Here is a 16,528-nt window from a genome sequence, read left to right as displayed (position 1 = left end):
GGGTTATTGCCATGGTAAGAGCCATACATGCTCTTTACAACATAAATCTGCTACATCAAAGCCAAATCAAAGAATTTGCAATTCAACATGTGACCAACGTCCCTTAAAATCGAGATGATGGAATCCAAAATGTAAAGAGAGGCTTTACTTTACCATCAAGTGGTGGAATGTGCAGTTCGAGCCAATGTCTCACATATACACTTGACAATGGTGTTTCCCAGAGCATTCGTTGCAGACACTGGGATAATGTGAGTATGCACAAAATTTGTAATTTTCAATTTTTAAAAATGTTAATAATAAGATCAATCACATTTTTTTGTACAGATCCACACTGATGAAGTAGATGGGTTCGAATATCTTAATAATGATGAGGTCAAAGAAATTGTGGCACGACAACCGATAGTATGATATTGAGAAACGCTGGTTATGAATTCAGTGACATATGAAGTATAAGTTTCACTATTTACAAGTCCATAAGCATTAACGATCATGCAATGATTTTTTTGCATATGAGTAAATTATTTCAAACTTTTTAGAGGATTTATAGATCACCTAGAGACATGCTGACATTATTTTCATCAAGTCCTCATTGTGGGATATGGATGCGATGAGTTTGGTCAACCATACTGGCTAATCTAAAACTCGTATGGCAAAAGATGGAGAAATCAAGGTTTTGGATACGTGCATCGTCGAAATAGAAGTGGTAGCGGCTCAGAGTTTTATGCAGTGCCCTATCCTAAGAAACAAGGTCTCCCAAGAGAAAAAGATGGAGGTTGATCATCACTCAAAAGTTAAGAAAAGGTGAGAGTTTAAATATGTATGTATGTTAATTTAAATATGTACAAGGTAAATGTAAAGTTATAAAGTAGATTATGAAGGTAAATCAAATGCATGTTTCTCGTTTAAAAATATAAAGTAGATTAAGAGAGATAAAAAATCTAAATTGTTGATAATATATGATGGTTATTTAATTTTGTTATTTTTTTTTATTTTTAAGAATTTGATTGTTTATAGTGATTTCAATCCATAAGTATAGTAAGTGTTTTATTACAAATCCAAATTTTCTAATTTGATTAATACTATAAAAAAATTTTAAACCAAAATTAACTTCCCAAAAATAAAAATAGAAAACAAAAATATATTTAACTCATTGATGACCAATATGAATATTGAAATTATATAATTTATAATATTAATTTAAAATATATCTAATTTAATAATTTGTAATGTTTATTAAAATATTAACACTGAATATATATTAATCCACACAAGGTGTGGACTATAATCTAACACTTACTATTGTTACATCAATATTCAATTTTTAGTAGGATATGAAAATAATTGGGTTATAAATACAAATATTAAAATATTTAATATTAAGCTAATTAAATATATATTTTATAAAAATATTTTATTTTTATAGAATATTTCATTTTCTATATTTTATAAGCTTCTCTAAAGTTATCAATTAAAATTATAAGGGCATGAAAATAAACAAATAACCTAAATTATGGAGGATATAATAAGTAAGCAAAACTAAAATTATTAAAAGCATAAAAATAAGAAAATTACTTAAAATTAAGGAAAATTGACAAGTAAGCAAAATCAATTCACAAATATTAATATACACAAATAATAATATAGATAGATTCGCCGCAAGTTTTATTATTACATATTTTGGAACTTAATACTGTTTTACACAAATAATAATATAGATAGATCAATTAAAATTATAAGGGCATGAAAATAAACAAATAACCTAAATTATGGAGGATATAATAAGTAAGCAAAACTAAAATTATTAAAAGCATAAAAATAAGAAAATTACTTAAAATTAAGGAAAATTGACAAGTAAGCAAAATCAATTCACAAATATTAATATACACAAATAATAATATAGATAGATTCGCCGCAAGTTTTATTATTACATATTTTGGAACTTAATACTGTTTTACACAAATAATAATATAGATAGATCCTCCGCAAATCAATTCACAACTTTATATTTATAGATATTTCCCATAAATATTGTTATGAAATTTAAAGTGCCACAAATGCATTATAATATATTAATTGTCAATTGTTTAAATTAAAAATATATATGATTTTTGGGTAATATATTTTTTTCTTATCTCTTAAGAATATGCAAGCAAAAAAGGTATGTAATTATACATTTCAAAAATTTCTTACAATGTACTTTTTTAGAATAAGCAAAAAAAAGGTATGTGAAAGTTCAATTCAATTTTCTTTACATGATGTATGAATGACATATGGACCAATAAGGTGTGACCAAAACTTTACATTTCTATATGATTTAATTGGTGCTAGCTTTCATCAGTGACATATAGTGTATAATTCAGAGGCCAGTGTCACAAGTTGGCACAGACAAGCTTCATCAAAACACAGCCTCCTATTTTTAATACTCTTACCTAACATTCCTTTGTCCCAAATAACCCCATCCATTCCCATGGATCCAGTCAATTTAAGGCAAAAGGCACATCAACAAAGAGCCTATATATATGACGTTCCTGGCAGGTAATGGAGACTATGTGAAGGGTGTAGTGGGTCTAGCAAAGGGTTTGCGTAAGGTTAAAAGTGCTTACCTCTTGTTGTTGCTGTACTGCCTGATGTGCCTGAGGAACATAGAGAGATCTTGAGGTCTCAAGGCTGTATACTGCGTGAGATCGAACCTGTTTATCCTCCGGGTGACCAGGTCTCTTATGCAAGGGATTACTACATTATTAATTACTCGAAGCTTCGTATTTGGAACGTAAGCATCTCTAATAAATATTTGCAAACTGAAATCATAAGCACTTTTCTATTATATGTTGAAATCTAAGTTTCTGATTTACGTTAAACTTGTAGCTTATAGAGTACAACAAGGTAGTGTTCCTTGACGCGGATATTCAAGTCTATGACAATATAGACGAGCTCTTTGACTTGCCAGATGGTTACTTGCATGGAGTCATAGGCATGTTTCTGTGAGGAAACATGGAGCCACACGCCGCAACACAAAATCGGGTATTGCCAGCAGTGCCCGGAAAAGGTGAAGTGGCCGGTCGAGATGGAATCTCCTCCTCCACTGTACTACAATGCTGGGATGTTCGTGTTTGAGCCTAACATGGCTGCATATGACAGTCTCCTCCAGACCCTCAAGGTCACACCACCCTCAGAATTTGCAGAACAAGTGAGTTATATGATACCACTAAACATTCAGATTAATATGATGCAAATATGTTTTCGAATCGAAAAAAGTTTTTTTTTTTGAAAAAAAAATATTTTTATTTTTCATTTTATTTTTTAATATTTATATATTTATAGAGTAAGAGTAGATGTTTTTTTTACCTTTTAATTAAATCTCTTTTAGTTTTTTTTTTTGCATTGTATGTTTTTTTGGTAAATAAATAAAAAACTCTTTTCAAAGTTTTTTGGGAAATTTGTCCATGTTAAAGTCATACTTGGTTATTGAAAACATAATAAGATAAGAAATATTAGTTTCCGTTGGTTTGAATGATGATTTTGGTACGTGGGACTTTGGCAGGATTTTCTCAATGTGTTCTTCGAGAAAGTGTATAAACCGATCCCGTTGGTTTATAACCTGATTATGTCTGTACTCTGGCGCCACCCGGAGAATGTGGAGCTAGAGAATGTCAAGGTTTATTCATTACTGTGCACCTGTAAGTGCTCTCTATTGCTTACATGCCTCTATTGATTCTGAAACTTTCATTCCTTTTACAAGTATTAGTACTGGTGAATAATTGTAGGGATCCAAGCCGTGGAAGTTCACTGGAGAAGAAGCTTACATGGACAGCGAAGATGTCAAAATGTTGGTCAAGAGATGGTGGGATATTTATAACGACGAATCCCTCGATTTCAAACCGTAAAGGCCTGGTGAAGAATGCTGTTTTGATGTGTTTGATTTCTATGCTTTAAGTTATTTGTTTTTCTTTGTTTGTGTGGTGAGAATAAATTTGTCAAACTATAGTAAATCATGGCATTGTTTGCTAAAATAGAACAAAACAGGTCTGTTCTCTTTTTAATATTTTAAGATTATTTAATAAACTAATAAACACCATTACTTGCAGCGAAAGGACTATATGTGAATTGTCATATACTAGCAAGCAAGAAATCTGTCATTCTTTTAAATGGTTCCTCAATGACCAAGTTTTCTACCAAAAAAACATGTCCAAATCCAACAGAGAAACAAATAATCTCTTTGAGTTCCAACAAAGCTTTTGTCTTTTCAATTCAACCCAACCCAACCCAACAAGACCAAACAAGACCAAATGACAAGTCAGCAAGATTTCCTCTCTCTTAAAAAAATAAAAAAACGACAGCCAAACATTGCGGCACATTGCACATTGCTCCATGGGGGAAGAAATACAAGTCAGACATGGGGATAGGTTAGATCCAAAGTAGTTGAACGTTGAACATTCTTTTAATTCACGTTGAATCAATTAAATACAAAAAAAAAACTCCAAAACAAAATCAAAAAGGAAGAAGAAAACGGCAATGGATCCAAAAGATTATTGCTTCTCGACTCAAATCTCTCATTTGGCTCTCGACATCGGAGGTTGAATTTCTCACCCCTTTTAGATCCGATTCTGCTCTCGTTATGATCCTGAAAATTTTTGATTTTTTTTTTCTCATTCGCAGGGACTTTGATAAAGCTTGTCTATTTCTCGCCCAATGGAGACAATTCCCAAGACGGAAGCATCGTCGTTGGTAACGGTTGCTCCGTCGTGAAAGGGAGGCTATGTTTCGCCAAGTTCGAGACAAGAAAGATCGATGATTGTTTAGATTTTATCCGGTTCAATATTCTTCAACATTCCGGTTAGTGTTTTTTAATCTGATTCAAAGATCTGATTTTTTTATTTTTAATTCTGTAATTCAATGGAAGCAATCATTAGTCTGAAACACATGTTGTAAGAACATATTAAGGCAAAACACCATTACTTGTTCTACTTTCTCAATGATTTGGAAAAAAAAGTTTTTGTCTTTTAGGAAATGGAGTTTCCTTTTGATTGAGGCAAAAAATCATGTCTTTTCTTAGATAACGACAATAAGTTTATTATTGATTCCTTTTGTCCTGGAAGGTGACTTGAGTCCTCTTGTTGTGACTATTCAGGTGTTCAGCATCCGAATGGCACAACGCGCGATAAATTTCCGGTTAAGGTAATAAATATCGGTTATCTAAAGCTAGAAGTGAGGAATGTTGCGGTTGAAGTTTCTAGTTTGATTATAAGTATATGCTAATTGGTAAATGTTGTTCCAAAAGGCCACAGGTGGTGGAGCATTTAAGTTTGCTGAGCTGTTTAAGGAGAAACTTGGAATTGTTTTTGATAAGGAAGATGAGATGCATTCTCTTGTTTCTGGTGTCAACTTTCTCTTAAAGGTTTGATTTTTTTTTCTCTCTCTATCTAATCATCACCTCTTTGATTTTATCCTAACATTACCCATATGAGGATCTCAGTCTGTTCACATGAATCATGAATCTGATTTGCATTTGCAGACAGTGCCAAGGGAAGCATTTACCTATTTGGATGGCCAAAAAGAGTTTGTGCAGATCGACCATAATGATTTGTATCCATATCTACTTGTTAATATCGGCTCTGGCGTTAGCATGATCAAGGTTTTACTATGATTTTGGCTTTCTCTCTGATCACCTTTGCCCTCTTTTTTTTTGGCAAGTGGGTGCAGAGATGTTTCTTACTCTCAAGCTCGTTGATATGTAGGTCGATGGAGATGGAAAGTATGAGCGAATAAGTGGGACAAGCCTTGGTGGAGGAACATTTTTAGGTCTTGGAAAGCTTTTAACAAAATGCAAGAGGTAACTTCCTTTCTTATGCAGTTTCCTCCTTTCCTGAGTAACTAATATCACTTAAGTTTCAGTTTTGATGAGCTGCTGGAGTTAAGCCACCAGGGAAATAACAGAGTGATTGACATGCTTGTGGGTGATATCTACGGTGGAACAGATTACTCAAAGGTATATTGATTAGTGATGGTTTTTGGCTAATGTTTTAGATTGGTATTCAAAAACGAATTTTCATTCTTTTTCTTTTGGTAGATTGGTCTCTCCTCAACGGCCATAGCTTCCAGCTTCGGTAAAGCGATTTCTGACGGCAAAGAACTGGAAGATTACCAGCCAGAAGATGTAGCAAGATCACTTCTAAGAATGATATCTAACAACATCGGTCAGGTCTGTTCCTGCAAGCACTTTCATGCACTTTAGAAAAACTCTCTTAAGCTTTTAGATTGGTATCATCCCCTTTCTCTCTGCAGATTGCTTACTTGAATGCGCTAAGATTCGGCCTTAAGCGTATATTCTTTGGTGGGTTTTTCATCCGTGGGCTCGAGTACACCATGGACACAATATCTGTTGCTGTTCATTTTTGGTATTAACCTAAGACTGATACTTCTGTAATAAACCCTTCCCTTCAGACCAATGACTAATGTTTGTTATTTTTTCAGGTCGAGAGGTGAGGCAAAAGCAATGTTCTTAAGACATGAAGGGTTTCTCGGAGCCTTAGGCGCGTTCACGAGCTACAAAGATCAGAGCCATAGTAACGACTTGAAACCTCATCATCAAGCTGTGCAAAGAGCAGTTCTGAAGTGCTCAGGTGATGATAGCTTTCGACACACCCTAGTAGCTGCTAATATAAATGATGGTGAAGCCATTGAATGTAGCATCAATCTAGTTTAACCTCTTGGTGCAGTGACCACCAATTGTACTGTTATGAAATCAGTGTAGAGAAAAAAAAGTCCTTTAAAGTTATTCGTTTGGGGGTCAAGATGTGGTCACTAATAGTCTATTTGTTGCTACATGACTCTGTTTATGTAAACATGATATATATATATTTCCAAGGCACAGTAACTAAACCGGAAAATTAATCCAGAAATCGAACAACATTTCAATCACTTGTTATGGATTCACTTTTGTTAGACCTAAACCAAAACTTTAAACTTGTTTTTTTTTTAATATAAAAAAAATTAAAACTTGTTTTATAGAATTCAAACTCATGAATAAATCCTTGACAAAAAAGAAAAAAGAAAAAAACTCGTGAATAAATCCGAGCTATAACCGATATCTGTCAATTCCGTTGAACCAAATCAAACCAAAACCGGGAATTGATATTAGTTGTACCGGTATCATTATGCAGGGAGGCTTTACACGTGTCAACATATCTGACTGTCTTCTACCCTTTACGAATTTTTTTTTGTTTTTCATTCGATTCCAAGTTCGTCGATTAGAGAGACTACCGTCGCTACTTCGCCGCGGATTCTTCCCCGCCGGAATCAGGTAACATCAAGAGAATCTCTTTCTATCCTCTTTCGGAAATGCTTTAGAAGTTAATTGATCTCAGGTCAACGTTTTCTCTATAAGCAATCTTATCTCGTTTCGTTTACCTAACGATCAATTCTGAATACACCTTCCCGTGATCTTCTTCATCGCAGTAGATCTAACTTCTCACAGCTTTGATTCGTCTGTTTGGGAACATAATGGTACGCATTATTCAATCTGGATATTCATCTTCTTCGTTTTCCGTTAGGTTGAATGATTAAAACGATCTTCTCAGGTATATCACTCGAGCTTTGTGGAAGAAGAAGGGATAACAAAGGCATGTGGATGTCCTCTGCTTCCTCTCAAGAGCCATATCAAGGGCCCTGCACCTGTCTCTGAACAAGGCATATTCATATCAAAAGCCTCTTCGAGTGTTATATAAACAAAAGATCATTTTTTCATGATTGTTGTTTGTCTGTTTGTTTGTTTTATATACGGCAGATAGAACTGATATTGTGGATGAGGCAATCACCTTCTTCCGCGCCAACGTCTTCTTCACCAACTTCCCCATCAAAAGTCCTGCTGATAAGCTCCTTATTTACTTGACCTTCTATATAAACGTGGCCTTGAAGAGGCTCGAAGGGTGTAGAACGTTGGCTGTTGGAACTAAGGCGATTATCAATTTGGGTTTAGAGGATATCCCTGTTCCTGGAGAAGCTGGGTTTCCATTTCCAGGTCTCTTTTCACTTCCTTCGTCTCAGGAGGAAGCAGGTATGTACATTGTTAATAGTTCTGTTTTTGAGGTAGTTTTGTTCCTCACTGGGTAACTAACTCTTGAGCCCCCCTCTTGTTTTGTTGGCTTCGAAATGTCAGAGCTTTTCAGGAACTATTTGAAGCAGGTTCGGGAGGAGACTAGTGGGAGGCTACTGAGTGTAGCGTATAGAGCTAATGGGACGCCAAACAAATGGTGGCTTGCATTCGCCAAGAGGAAATTCATCAACGTGGTTCTCCTCTGATCAACAGATCATCATCAAAGGTAAGTTCTGATAAATTGTAATAGCATGCTTTACATCCACCTTAATTTGTGTGTTTGAGTTAAGACATACCAGTTAACGAACAGCCTCTTCATTTCAAGCTTATAAAGTTCCTTTAATCCGAGTTTTTTAATAATGTAACAGTTGTTATTCTTCCTTCCTTGCAGCTCATTACAAATGAAGGGTTCTCAAGCCACTCGAGATCATGAGCATTGCAGCCTTTAGCTTCCTCTGCCTAAGTGCGCTTAACCATCAGAACCAGGAATACGAACATTTTATATTAGAGAAGAAAGCTTTCTCCCTGTCTCTCTATATACATAAGATAAACATAAAGAGTGTGACACAGACTGACGGTGTAGTATTTTCATACGACCTTTTGGTGATACAAGATCATAGTTAATGAGAATATTCTTTTGTTATTACTTTAGATTAGCAGAGTTCTTGTGTGAACTTATCAGGCCCTGGTGCACAAGTTTCCATTGCAAACCGAACCATCTATAGACTTGCTCCCACCTTCTTTCACAGCCCCATCGCCTGTTGCTCCTGTCTTCTTTTTCAGTAAGTAGCATTTGTGGCAGTTAAACAAATTTACCCTTCTTCCTCACGCTAATCACATGTGTAAACATTAGCAAGAATCAGCTCTTGCTCTGCACCTTGTTTGGCGACTCTTATGCCTATCCTATCGTACTTAGCTTCAATTTCTTTCAAACGTTCCTCACTCAGAAGCTTCATTCTTGTCGTGCTTTGTCGTAAAAAAAAAAGTACCAGCACGGATGACCAAAGTAAGTTGAGAAGTACAAAAGAGTGGTTGTCCCTACCAGATTCAGAACCTAAGAAAATAAATTAAGATTTGCAAAGGTTAGTTCAAATCGGCGTCAAAGGACAATGTTTAATTAGCGAGACAAGAAGCAATATATGTAAGGACGCCATGCAAAGTGTAGACTAGAACAAGTAGCTACGGTGTAAATTGTATTATCAAACAATTAGGGCAAAACATAAAATAGTTTCAAAACTGTTGGGGCACTTTCTTTCCAACAACTCCTTGCGGAGAAGAAAACAACACGTGTGCGGTCCAAGATTAGTACAGTGAAAATATATTGACGGTTTAACACTGGAGTGGACTACTACTAGACCTTGGAACTGAACAGCTTCTAACGATCGCCTCGTGTCTTGCTCACTACCAAATCGAATCGTATCTTCTGTCAAAGCAAAAACCTTAACTTAGCTTTCATCAACACGTAAATAATTTACTTGGGATTGTTCGGTCATGTTTTTTTTTTGGGAAATTTCAAGGCTGGTAAAAAGGAAATTACCTAAACAGGGACTAGATGGTAATCTGAGGTAGTGAAAAAATGGAAAAACTAAACAACGGCTATATTTGAGATCGTATAGGATTTGATATGATTGCAACAAACCAGATAGTATTTAGTTGTAAACATATACAACCATTCCTCCTCTCACTTTCTCTTCTCATAATCCTAAAACTCGCTCGCTCTGTGTGTCTTTCTCTCTTTTCTAGTTTCCTTCAACCCCAAGCTCTTTTTTTTCTCTCTCTCAGAACTTTGATTTTTTTTTCCATCTCTGATCACAATGAATACATATTACAGCGATCTCACGGAGACGTGGTCGAATTTCTCTCTTTTGGTGGATACTGCGGCGTCGCTTCACGAACAAGAACGCAAACAAACATCTCGAAAAGAAGAAGAGGAACAGAGAATGAAGAGAATCTTTGATCTTTTCAAAAGAAAACCAAGATCATCGGTAAAGAAACCTCTTCAAAACCCTAACGGTGCTTCTACTTCTTCTTCTTCACATCTCTTCGATCTTAACAAGATCCCCTCAGAGAAGACTAAAAACCCACCAAACCCTAGTTCCCTATCATCTTCCTCTTCCTCGTGCCTAACAGAGAACAACACAAGCAGCCGCAAGAGACGTGCCGTGCAAGAAGGAAAGCGCAGTTTCAAGAAACCAAAGGTGTCAACTTTATTCACATGGGAGGGGAAAGATACTCCAGATTGGATGCTCCAGTTGATGAGAGACACGAAAGGAGCGCAAGACCCGATGCTAATCTTCGAGAAGACTCTGTTCGAAACAGATGTCAAACCAAGCCAGAGCCGTCTCTCGATCCCTTTCCACAAACTGATCCGAAACGACTTCTTGACACCCGCTGAGTCGAGAATCATCGAGGAAGACATCAACAACAGAGAAAAGATGGGGTTGGGAGCGGTTCTTGTTGACCAAGGCACTAAGAAGTGGGGTGTGTTTCTCAAGAGGTGGGAGATGAACGGTTCTTGGAACTACGCTTTGGTTTGTGGGTGGAACGATGTGGTGAAGGCCAATGGATTGAAATATGGCGACAGCATTAGTCTTTGGTCTTTCAGGTGCCGAGGAGTCCTCTGTTTTGCTCTTGTTCCTCTTCCCATGTGACAGACAGAGTAGCTCTTCCCTTTGGGTAACATCTTACTTGAAGCGATTCTGTAGGTGCCTTCTCAGAATTGTAATTATCAAGATTATGGTTTTAGTACAGTTGTGTTTGATCTTACAACACCTTGTTGGGTTTATCTCAAGTATTTTTTAATTGTTTATGATTCTGTACTATGATTAATTGACCAATGATTTGACATGAATGAATACGTTTTCTCTTATTAGTTTCAGTTTATTGGTAGTTCCATTTATCTGACATGAATCTTGATGAATTGAACGGATTTTAACTCGGTTTAGTTGTATAAATTAAGAGCAAGCACAATATAAAACCAGGAACAAAAATGTGTTGCAAAGACAAGTTTCTGTTTTTGGCAAGAAATATAATCTCTAAAATACAAATTGAATCGAAGTGTCAGAGTTGAATTATGAATCTATACAATCTTCGGCTCTTAAAGTCTTGTTCCGAAGTTTTTACCTATTATTTCCTCTTTGTCTCATTCTGCTGAGGCGCTGAATTCACTCCTTTAAAGAATGTTTTGGTTGATTTTCCCAAACTTGATGCAAACATTTGTTACTCTTCACGCTTGTTCCTGATAGGCCTTCTTCACGTTTGTGTTCTGGAGTTGTGCTTTCATTGGACCAAGGATACGTTTCTCTCATGATTATCATTCAGAATAAGCTTTCTGGTAAACCCGTCTTTAAGCTATAATTTTCTTGTCTCGAAAAGTTGTGCTCTCACATGAATCTTGGTGGGGAGGTACGTTAGCATTCAGTGACTTCTTTTCTTCGAGGTGATATGGAATTTGTCAAACTCTATCTAACTCATGAGCCAAAGAAGAAATCACAAGGGTCACTTGGTATGATTCCTTTACAAGCCTTACAGCTACAATGTGTAACCCCTTGGGCCCTGGCTCATTGTAGTGAAAAAGGGGAAAACACAACAAAAATAATGAAGAAAATTATTCAGAAACTTGAGCAATGTTTCACCAGGACCAATAAAACCGACAAATATAGCAAAGGACAGTAAGAAGTAAAATCAGGCAAGAAGTAATGAACGTTGGAGATTGGTTGGAGCATGAAAATGCACAACGCTGTAAGAGAAGCGGTTTTTTCCCAAGTAAATTTATTTCTTATGCAGGTACTTGTAATCACCAAAATCTATTAATAGCCAGCATGATAAACCCCACAAAAGCTTCATATGTATAGTATTAGCAACCAATCTGAAGTTTTAAACTAAATTCTTATAAATACACACAAAGTTTCAAGTTCTAAAAGAACAAATTTCAAAATATTTACATTATTCATCCTAGAGCAAACCATTTTCACACTAAAGTTGGTTAATTTCAAAACAGTGGACAAAAATGGTTTTGCTTCCGTCTAGTTCCCATGAATTCTTTCGTCCCCTGAGTTTCGGTAGAGCTTTTGACTGTAATTGGATTTTTGTAGTGTTTTGGTCTTATGAATATGAGTTTGGGTGCTGCAAAAAGGAAATCAAAACATTTTTTTAATAATTGATGGTAGTTAGGTGTAATAATTTTAATCTATGACTTTCTTTTTAGAAAAAGGTATATATCCTTAATTTTTCTGAAATTTATTAATATGATATATATTTTTATTTATAATATCCGATAAAACCTTTTCCTTCATCATCCATATCAAAAAAAAAGGAAAAAGGTAAAAAGGTAAAAAGGAAGTCGGCTAATCACTAGTGGATCTGAGGCGGTTTGATTGTAAAAGCCCAATTAGTCTTTACTATATAATGCCAACGCAACCATTCTTTTTTTCTCACTATCTCTCTTTGAAACAAAAGGAGAGGTTGATATAATCTTTTATTCCTCGTTATTTCCAACCCTAATCTAGGGTTACGGTGGTTGATCGAATCTATTCTTCCTTCGTTACTTCTCACCCTAATCTTGAGCGAAGATGAGGGGTATGGTTAAGGGAGGTGTGTGGAAGAACACAGAAGATGAGATCCTCAAGGCCTCCATGATGAAGTACGGTAGGAACCAGTGGGGTCGGATCTCGTCTCTCGCCGTTCGCAAGTCAGCAAAACAGTGCAAAGCTCGCTGGAACGAGTGGCTCGATCCGTCCATCAAGAAGACCGAATGGACCGTCGAAGAGGACGAGAAGCTTCTCCATCTCGCAAAGATTTTGCCTACTCAGTGGAGAACCATCGCTCCTGCCGTGGGGCGCACGCCATCTCAGTGCCTTGAGAGGTACGAAAAGCTTCTCGATGCAGCATGCGGTAAGGGCTACGAAGCAGGGGGTGATCCGCGGAAGCTAGGTCCTGGTGAGATTGATCCTAATCCGGAGTCGAAGCCTGCTCGTCCTGATGCGGTGGACATGGAAGATTATGAGATGGAGATGCTGTCTGAAGCGAGGGCTAGATTTGCTAACACTAGGGGGAAGAAGGCGAAAAGAAGAGCTAGAGAGAAGCAGATTCAGGAAGCTAGGAGTCTTGCTTCTCTGCAAAAGAGGAGGGAACTAAAAGCAGCTGGGATTGATGATGGAAAGCATAGGAAGAGCAAGGGAAAGGGGATCGACTATGGTGCAGAGATTCCTTTCGAGAAGAGGGCACCTGCAGGATTTTATGATACTGCCGATGAACGTTAAGGAATGTTGTTGTTGTTTTATGATCTTTAACTTTGAGTTGATGAATGTTGTGAGATGAATATGTTTTGTATTAACAATTTCAGTTTCTTCATTGTTTGATATTTCCTTTTATCTGAATCTTGATGACCAAATTAAGTCATTTTTGTGTACAGGGCAAAGCGGACAAAACTAGGAACTAAAACTTGTTGCCAAGACAGGTTTCTGTTCTGGCAAGTATATGATCTTCAAGTGTCATAGCTTTTTCTACCTGTTATTTCCTTTGTACTGCGCTCACTAATCTTCCCTAGTTTGAAGATGCTTTGCTCGGTTTTCTAAAACTTGCTGCGTACTTTTGTTCCCCTTCACACTGTTTTTGATAGCTCGTTCTTGATTTGTTATTCTTGTTGTATAATATTTTACTGATAGTATGTTTTAATTTTCTGGAATGGTGGATGTGTTTGTTACATGTTTAGTGTAACAACAGCGAAAGTGGGGGTGTGATTCTGAAGAGTTGGAAGATGAAGAAGCTGCATTAAGTTTGGGCTTGTAGGTGGAACGATATTGTTTAAGGCCAACGGATTGAAAGACGGTGACAGCATCAGTCTTTGGTCTTTCAGATGCCAAGGAATCCTTTATCCTCTTTCCATATGACAGATTCTTAAGCTCTTGGTATACTGATTTACTGAATTCCAATTAACAAGATTGGGGTGTTACTTGTTGGGTTTTATCTCTTTAGTAAGTTGTTTCTTATTCTTAACTATGATTTGATGAGTTCAGATGATAGGGATTTCACTAGCACGATGAGTGTAGTGTACTGTGTAAGTGTAACCATTTGGTAACTGTCCCATTGTTCTTCATCTTCTAGAATGACGTGAGGGAGAGACTAGAAACTAAATCATAGGCTTCATCTACCTTATTACCTTTCACATTTTATGGATGATGATGTTGTAAGTAGTAATATTCATGTCCACTATAATCTTCTGCAATAACCTCAAACATTTCCCAATGCCTTGTCCCAGACCAGTTTCCCGTTAGTGCATTGAGACCGTTAAGGCACGCACCATTGGACATCGTCTCTTGGAAAAGGTCTTGGGACGTATATAGTTTTCACTCATGGAGAAATTCCAGTCCACCGTTCACTTTCTTAGCCCTACAACATCCATCTATGAGAATTTAAAAGTCACTATATGTTTTGACGAGCAGCATCGTTCACTGAGTTATAAGTGTATGGTATTAGGAAATATACCCCTACCGAGCAACTCTTTGTATAATGAATGCTCCAGCCTCCATTAACTTCTCTTCTTTGAAATTAGTTACAATATCAGGAATGATTTCCCTTTTTTGGTAACATTATCACTCAATAATTCTTCGGCATCGCTCCATCTAAAAATCTCCATCAGCACCACGTTGTGGAGATCTAGTAGTTTCTACTAGAGGAGGAGTGCTCTGATGATCCAGGCCAGGGTTCAACTCCTCTTTAGTGCGAGATTATTAGCTCCACACGTGGCCACGCGGATATGGATCCATGCTTACGACTCATTTGAATATTCGAGAGAGGGTCTATCCGTATGATGCACCTCTTACTCGGAAGTTAGGTCTGTGTCTTTAATAGACCCGGATTTAACCTTTAAAAAAAAAATCTACATGAATAGAAACAACATATTTCATACAGTTGTAGCTAAAAAAACATTCGGTTCCTCTCCTGCAAAACTTCCTTTGCTCAAAGAAAGTAGACTCCATTGCATGCTTTGGGAACACGAATATGAATAGATGAATATATCGCCATGAATATATATATATATATATATATAATATTATTCGCCTATTAGAAAAAATAACAAATACCAAGTTAAATATTCACCCAAAAAAAGAGAGAGAGAGAACAGAGAAAAAGTGAACTGCTGTTTCCTCTCTCCTCCGGTGACCAGAGCATGTCTCTGTGTAGGATCTGTGAGGGAAGGCTTTTTGTCTTTGTTTTCCTGTTATTTTCTTCCTTTTGTCTGTGTTCCTTTGTCTTTTGTTGTGATTAGATGATTTTGAGAAGTGGATCTAGATCTAGATCTTAGATCAGGAAATTTGGTTGAAGTCTGTAAGTGGTGGATCGTTCTTCCTTCGGTGAGGCTTCGTTTCTCTGTCTCTTCTGTGCTTCGGCCATTAGGGTTTGTCGGCAGGTCGTTGGAGCTCTGTTCCTTTTCTGTTGGTGGCCCTTTGATTCTGCTCTGCTTGTGCGTTTTCCGGTTGCTTCTGATAGTGATTCTGTCGAAATTGAAGGTTATGTTTTTCCTTGATTTCGTTAGCAACCGAATAGATTATGTTGTTTTTAAGTTCTGTTGTGGTCCGGGTTTAGTGTCTTCGGCTTGTTTTCAAGGAAGAGGAGCTTCGGTTCTTTTCTGCTCTATGTCGTGGGTGTCTGAAGGTTAAATGATTGTCACTTCTGCATTCTGGGATGTTTTAATCGTTTCCTTCCTCGTGGTTCCTGGTTTGTTTACGGAACAAGATTGAGGTGCAGTCTACGGTTCTTCCAAAATAAAGTTTGGCTTTCTAGGCGCATTTATTCTATCCGCCTTCTTCGATGGTCTCTATTGCCAGAGTGTCTTGTGGCTATAATGTTGATCTTGCTTTCTAAACTTTCTAGTCACTTGTAATTTGTTCTTCTTTTTGACATCAGAAAATTTCTGAATTCTGCTGACTCTTGTCTCTAGATGAAATTATAGTTTCATGCTGGCTTTAGCCTCCGGAAGTATTTGTTACTCGTCGGCTTTGTATCCCAAACAATATATCCTTCCTTGCTCATCAATGAAGTTAGTAGTGTTAAAAAAAACTAATCTAAATACTACTTGTCATTTTTTGATTAAAGTATTCCCCTTGCTAGAATGGTAGTTATTTAATTATTTAATTAGCTCAATATTTTTCTTGTAGTCCTTTTTATTCATTTTCTAGTTTTAACCGAATCTTTTTCTAGGTGATTAAAGAATTCAAAATATTTAGGTGATTTTAACATTGATCTTTGGAACATATTAATATTCTAGATGATTCAAACATTGTAAAAAATCTCTCGTTTTACATTATTTACTTAACATATAAATATATGGATATTATTTACCTAGAAAATGGCAAATAAATACATAAATATTATTGTCGACAAACCATGAGAGAACCCATCATCGCATCAAGTGCTAAAACGCGGGGTTCTATG

General features: G+C 36.5%; 4 protein-coding genes and 1 pseudogene across 7 annotated transcripts; all 5 read left to right on the top strand.

The window, feature by feature from the left end:
* Window positions 1-2,519: 2,519 nt before the first annotated feature.
* LOC108836156 (galactinol synthase 4-like) lies at window positions 2,520-3,892 on the top strand (annotated as a pseudogene).
* A 432-nt stretch (window positions 3,893-4,324) lies between these two features.
* LOC108823393 (pantothenate kinase 1) lies at window positions 4,325-6,857 on the top strand. Of its 2 annotated transcripts, none has more exons than XM_018596583.2 (10): window positions 4,325-4,573; window positions 4,657-4,833; window positions 5,129-5,175; window positions 5,321-5,395; window positions 5,513-5,632; window positions 5,736-5,830; window positions 5,893-5,986; window positions 6,068-6,199; window positions 6,283-6,395; window positions 6,472-6,857. In XM_018596583.2, the coding sequence occupies exons 1-10, from the start codon at window positions 4,513-4,515 to the stop codon at window positions 6,701-6,703; spliced, it is 1,146 nt and encodes a 381-aa protein (XP_018452085.2). In that variant the 5' UTR covers window positions 4,325-4,512; the 3' UTR covers window positions 6,704-6,857. The 2 variants fall into 2 exon arrangements, with proteins under 2 accessions (XP_018452085.2, XP_018452084.2); XM_018596582.2 differs by having other exon boundaries at window positions 4,326-4,573; window positions 5,279-5,395.
* A 336-nt stretch (window positions 6,858-7,193) lies between these two features.
* Window positions 7,194-8,738, top strand: LOC108823395 (actin-related protein 2/3 complex subunit 3). Of its 2 annotated transcripts, none has more exons than XM_018596584.2 (6): window positions 7,194-7,300; window positions 7,456-7,503; window positions 7,578-7,686; window positions 7,784-8,053; window positions 8,156-8,318; window positions 8,484-8,738. In XM_018596584.2, exons 2-5 carry the CDS (start codon window positions 7,501-7,503, stop codon window positions 8,296-8,298), a joined length of 525 nt encoding a protein of 174 aa, XP_018452086.1. In that variant the 5' UTR covers window positions 7,194-7,300; window positions 7,456-7,500; the 3' UTR covers window positions 8,299-8,318; window positions 8,484-8,738. The 2 variants fall into 2 exon arrangements, with proteins under 2 accessions (XP_018452086.1, XP_018452088.1); XM_018596586.2 differs by having other exon boundaries at window positions 7,223-7,300; window positions 7,459-7,503.
* A 966-nt stretch (window positions 8,739-9,704) lies between these two features.
* LOC108825388 (putative B3 domain-containing protein At3g24850) lies at window positions 9,705-10,970 on the top strand. Of its 2 annotated transcripts, XM_056995270.1 has the most exons (2): window positions 9,740-9,812; window positions 9,924-10,970. In XM_056995270.1, exon 2 carries the CDS (start codon window positions 10,033-10,035, stop codon window positions 10,741-10,743), a length of 711 nt encoding a protein of 236 aa, XP_056851250.1. In that variant the 5' UTR covers window positions 9,740-9,812; window positions 9,924-10,032; the 3' UTR covers window positions 10,744-10,970. The 2 variants fall into 2 exon arrangements, with proteins under 2 accessions (XP_018454185.1, XP_056851250.1); XM_018598683.2 differs by having other exon boundaries at window positions 9,705-10,970.
* A 1,555-nt stretch (window positions 10,971-12,525) lies between these two features.
* Window positions 12,526-14,057, top strand: LOC108825387 (cell division cycle 5-like protein). Its single transcript, XM_056994056.1, has 2 exons — window positions 12,526-13,550; window positions 13,806-14,057. The coding sequence occupies exon 1, from the start codon at window positions 12,664-12,666 to the stop codon at window positions 13,351-13,353; it is 690 nt and encodes a 229-aa protein (XP_056850036.1). The 5' UTR covers window positions 12,526-12,663; the 3' UTR covers window positions 13,354-13,550; window positions 13,806-14,057.
* The last annotated feature ends 2,471 nt before the right edge of the window (window positions 14,058-16,528 follow it).

The sequence above is a fragment of the Raphanus sativus genome, chromosome 9, assembly GCF_000801105.2.
Source record: "Raphanus sativus cultivar WK10039 chromosome 9, ASM80110v3, whole genome shotgun sequence".
Classification (NCBI taxonomy): domain Eukaryota; kingdom Viridiplantae; phylum Streptophyta; class Magnoliopsida; order Brassicales; family Brassicaceae; genus Raphanus; species Raphanus sativus.
The sequence above is the reverse complement of the archived record's forward strand: the minus strand, read 5'-3'. Positions and strand labels throughout refer to the sequence as shown.

Coding starts and splice junctions, on each gene's coding strand:
- LOC108823393 (XM_018596582.2), top strand. CDS start 4,513: ATGGATCCAAAAGATTATTGCTTCTCGACTCAAATCTCTCATTTGGCT. Junction 4,834..5,128: donor CAATATTCTTCAACATTCCG/GTTAGTGTTTTT, acceptor GTGACTATTCAG/GTGTTCAGCATCCGAATGGC. Junction 5,831..5,892: donor CTTTTAACAAAATGCAAGAG/GTAACTTCCTTT, acceptor CTTAAGTTTCAG/TTTTGATGAGCTGCTGGAGT.
- LOC108823395 (XM_018596584.2), top strand. Junction 7,687..7,783: donor TGCACCTGTCTCTGAACAAG/GCATATTCATAT, acceptor TATATACGGCAG/ATAGAACTGATATTGTGGAT. Junction 8,054..8,155: donor TTCGTCTCAGGAGGAAGCAG/GTATGTACATTG, acceptor TCGAAATGTCAG/AGCTTTTCAGGAACTATTTG.
- LOC108825388 (XM_018598683.2), top strand. CDS start 9,907: ATGAATACATATTACAGCGATCTCACGGAGACGTGGTCGAATTTCTCT.
- LOC108825387 (XM_056994056.1), top strand. CDS start 12,664: ATGAGGGGTATGGTTAAGGGAGGTGTGTGGAAGAACACAGAAGATGAG.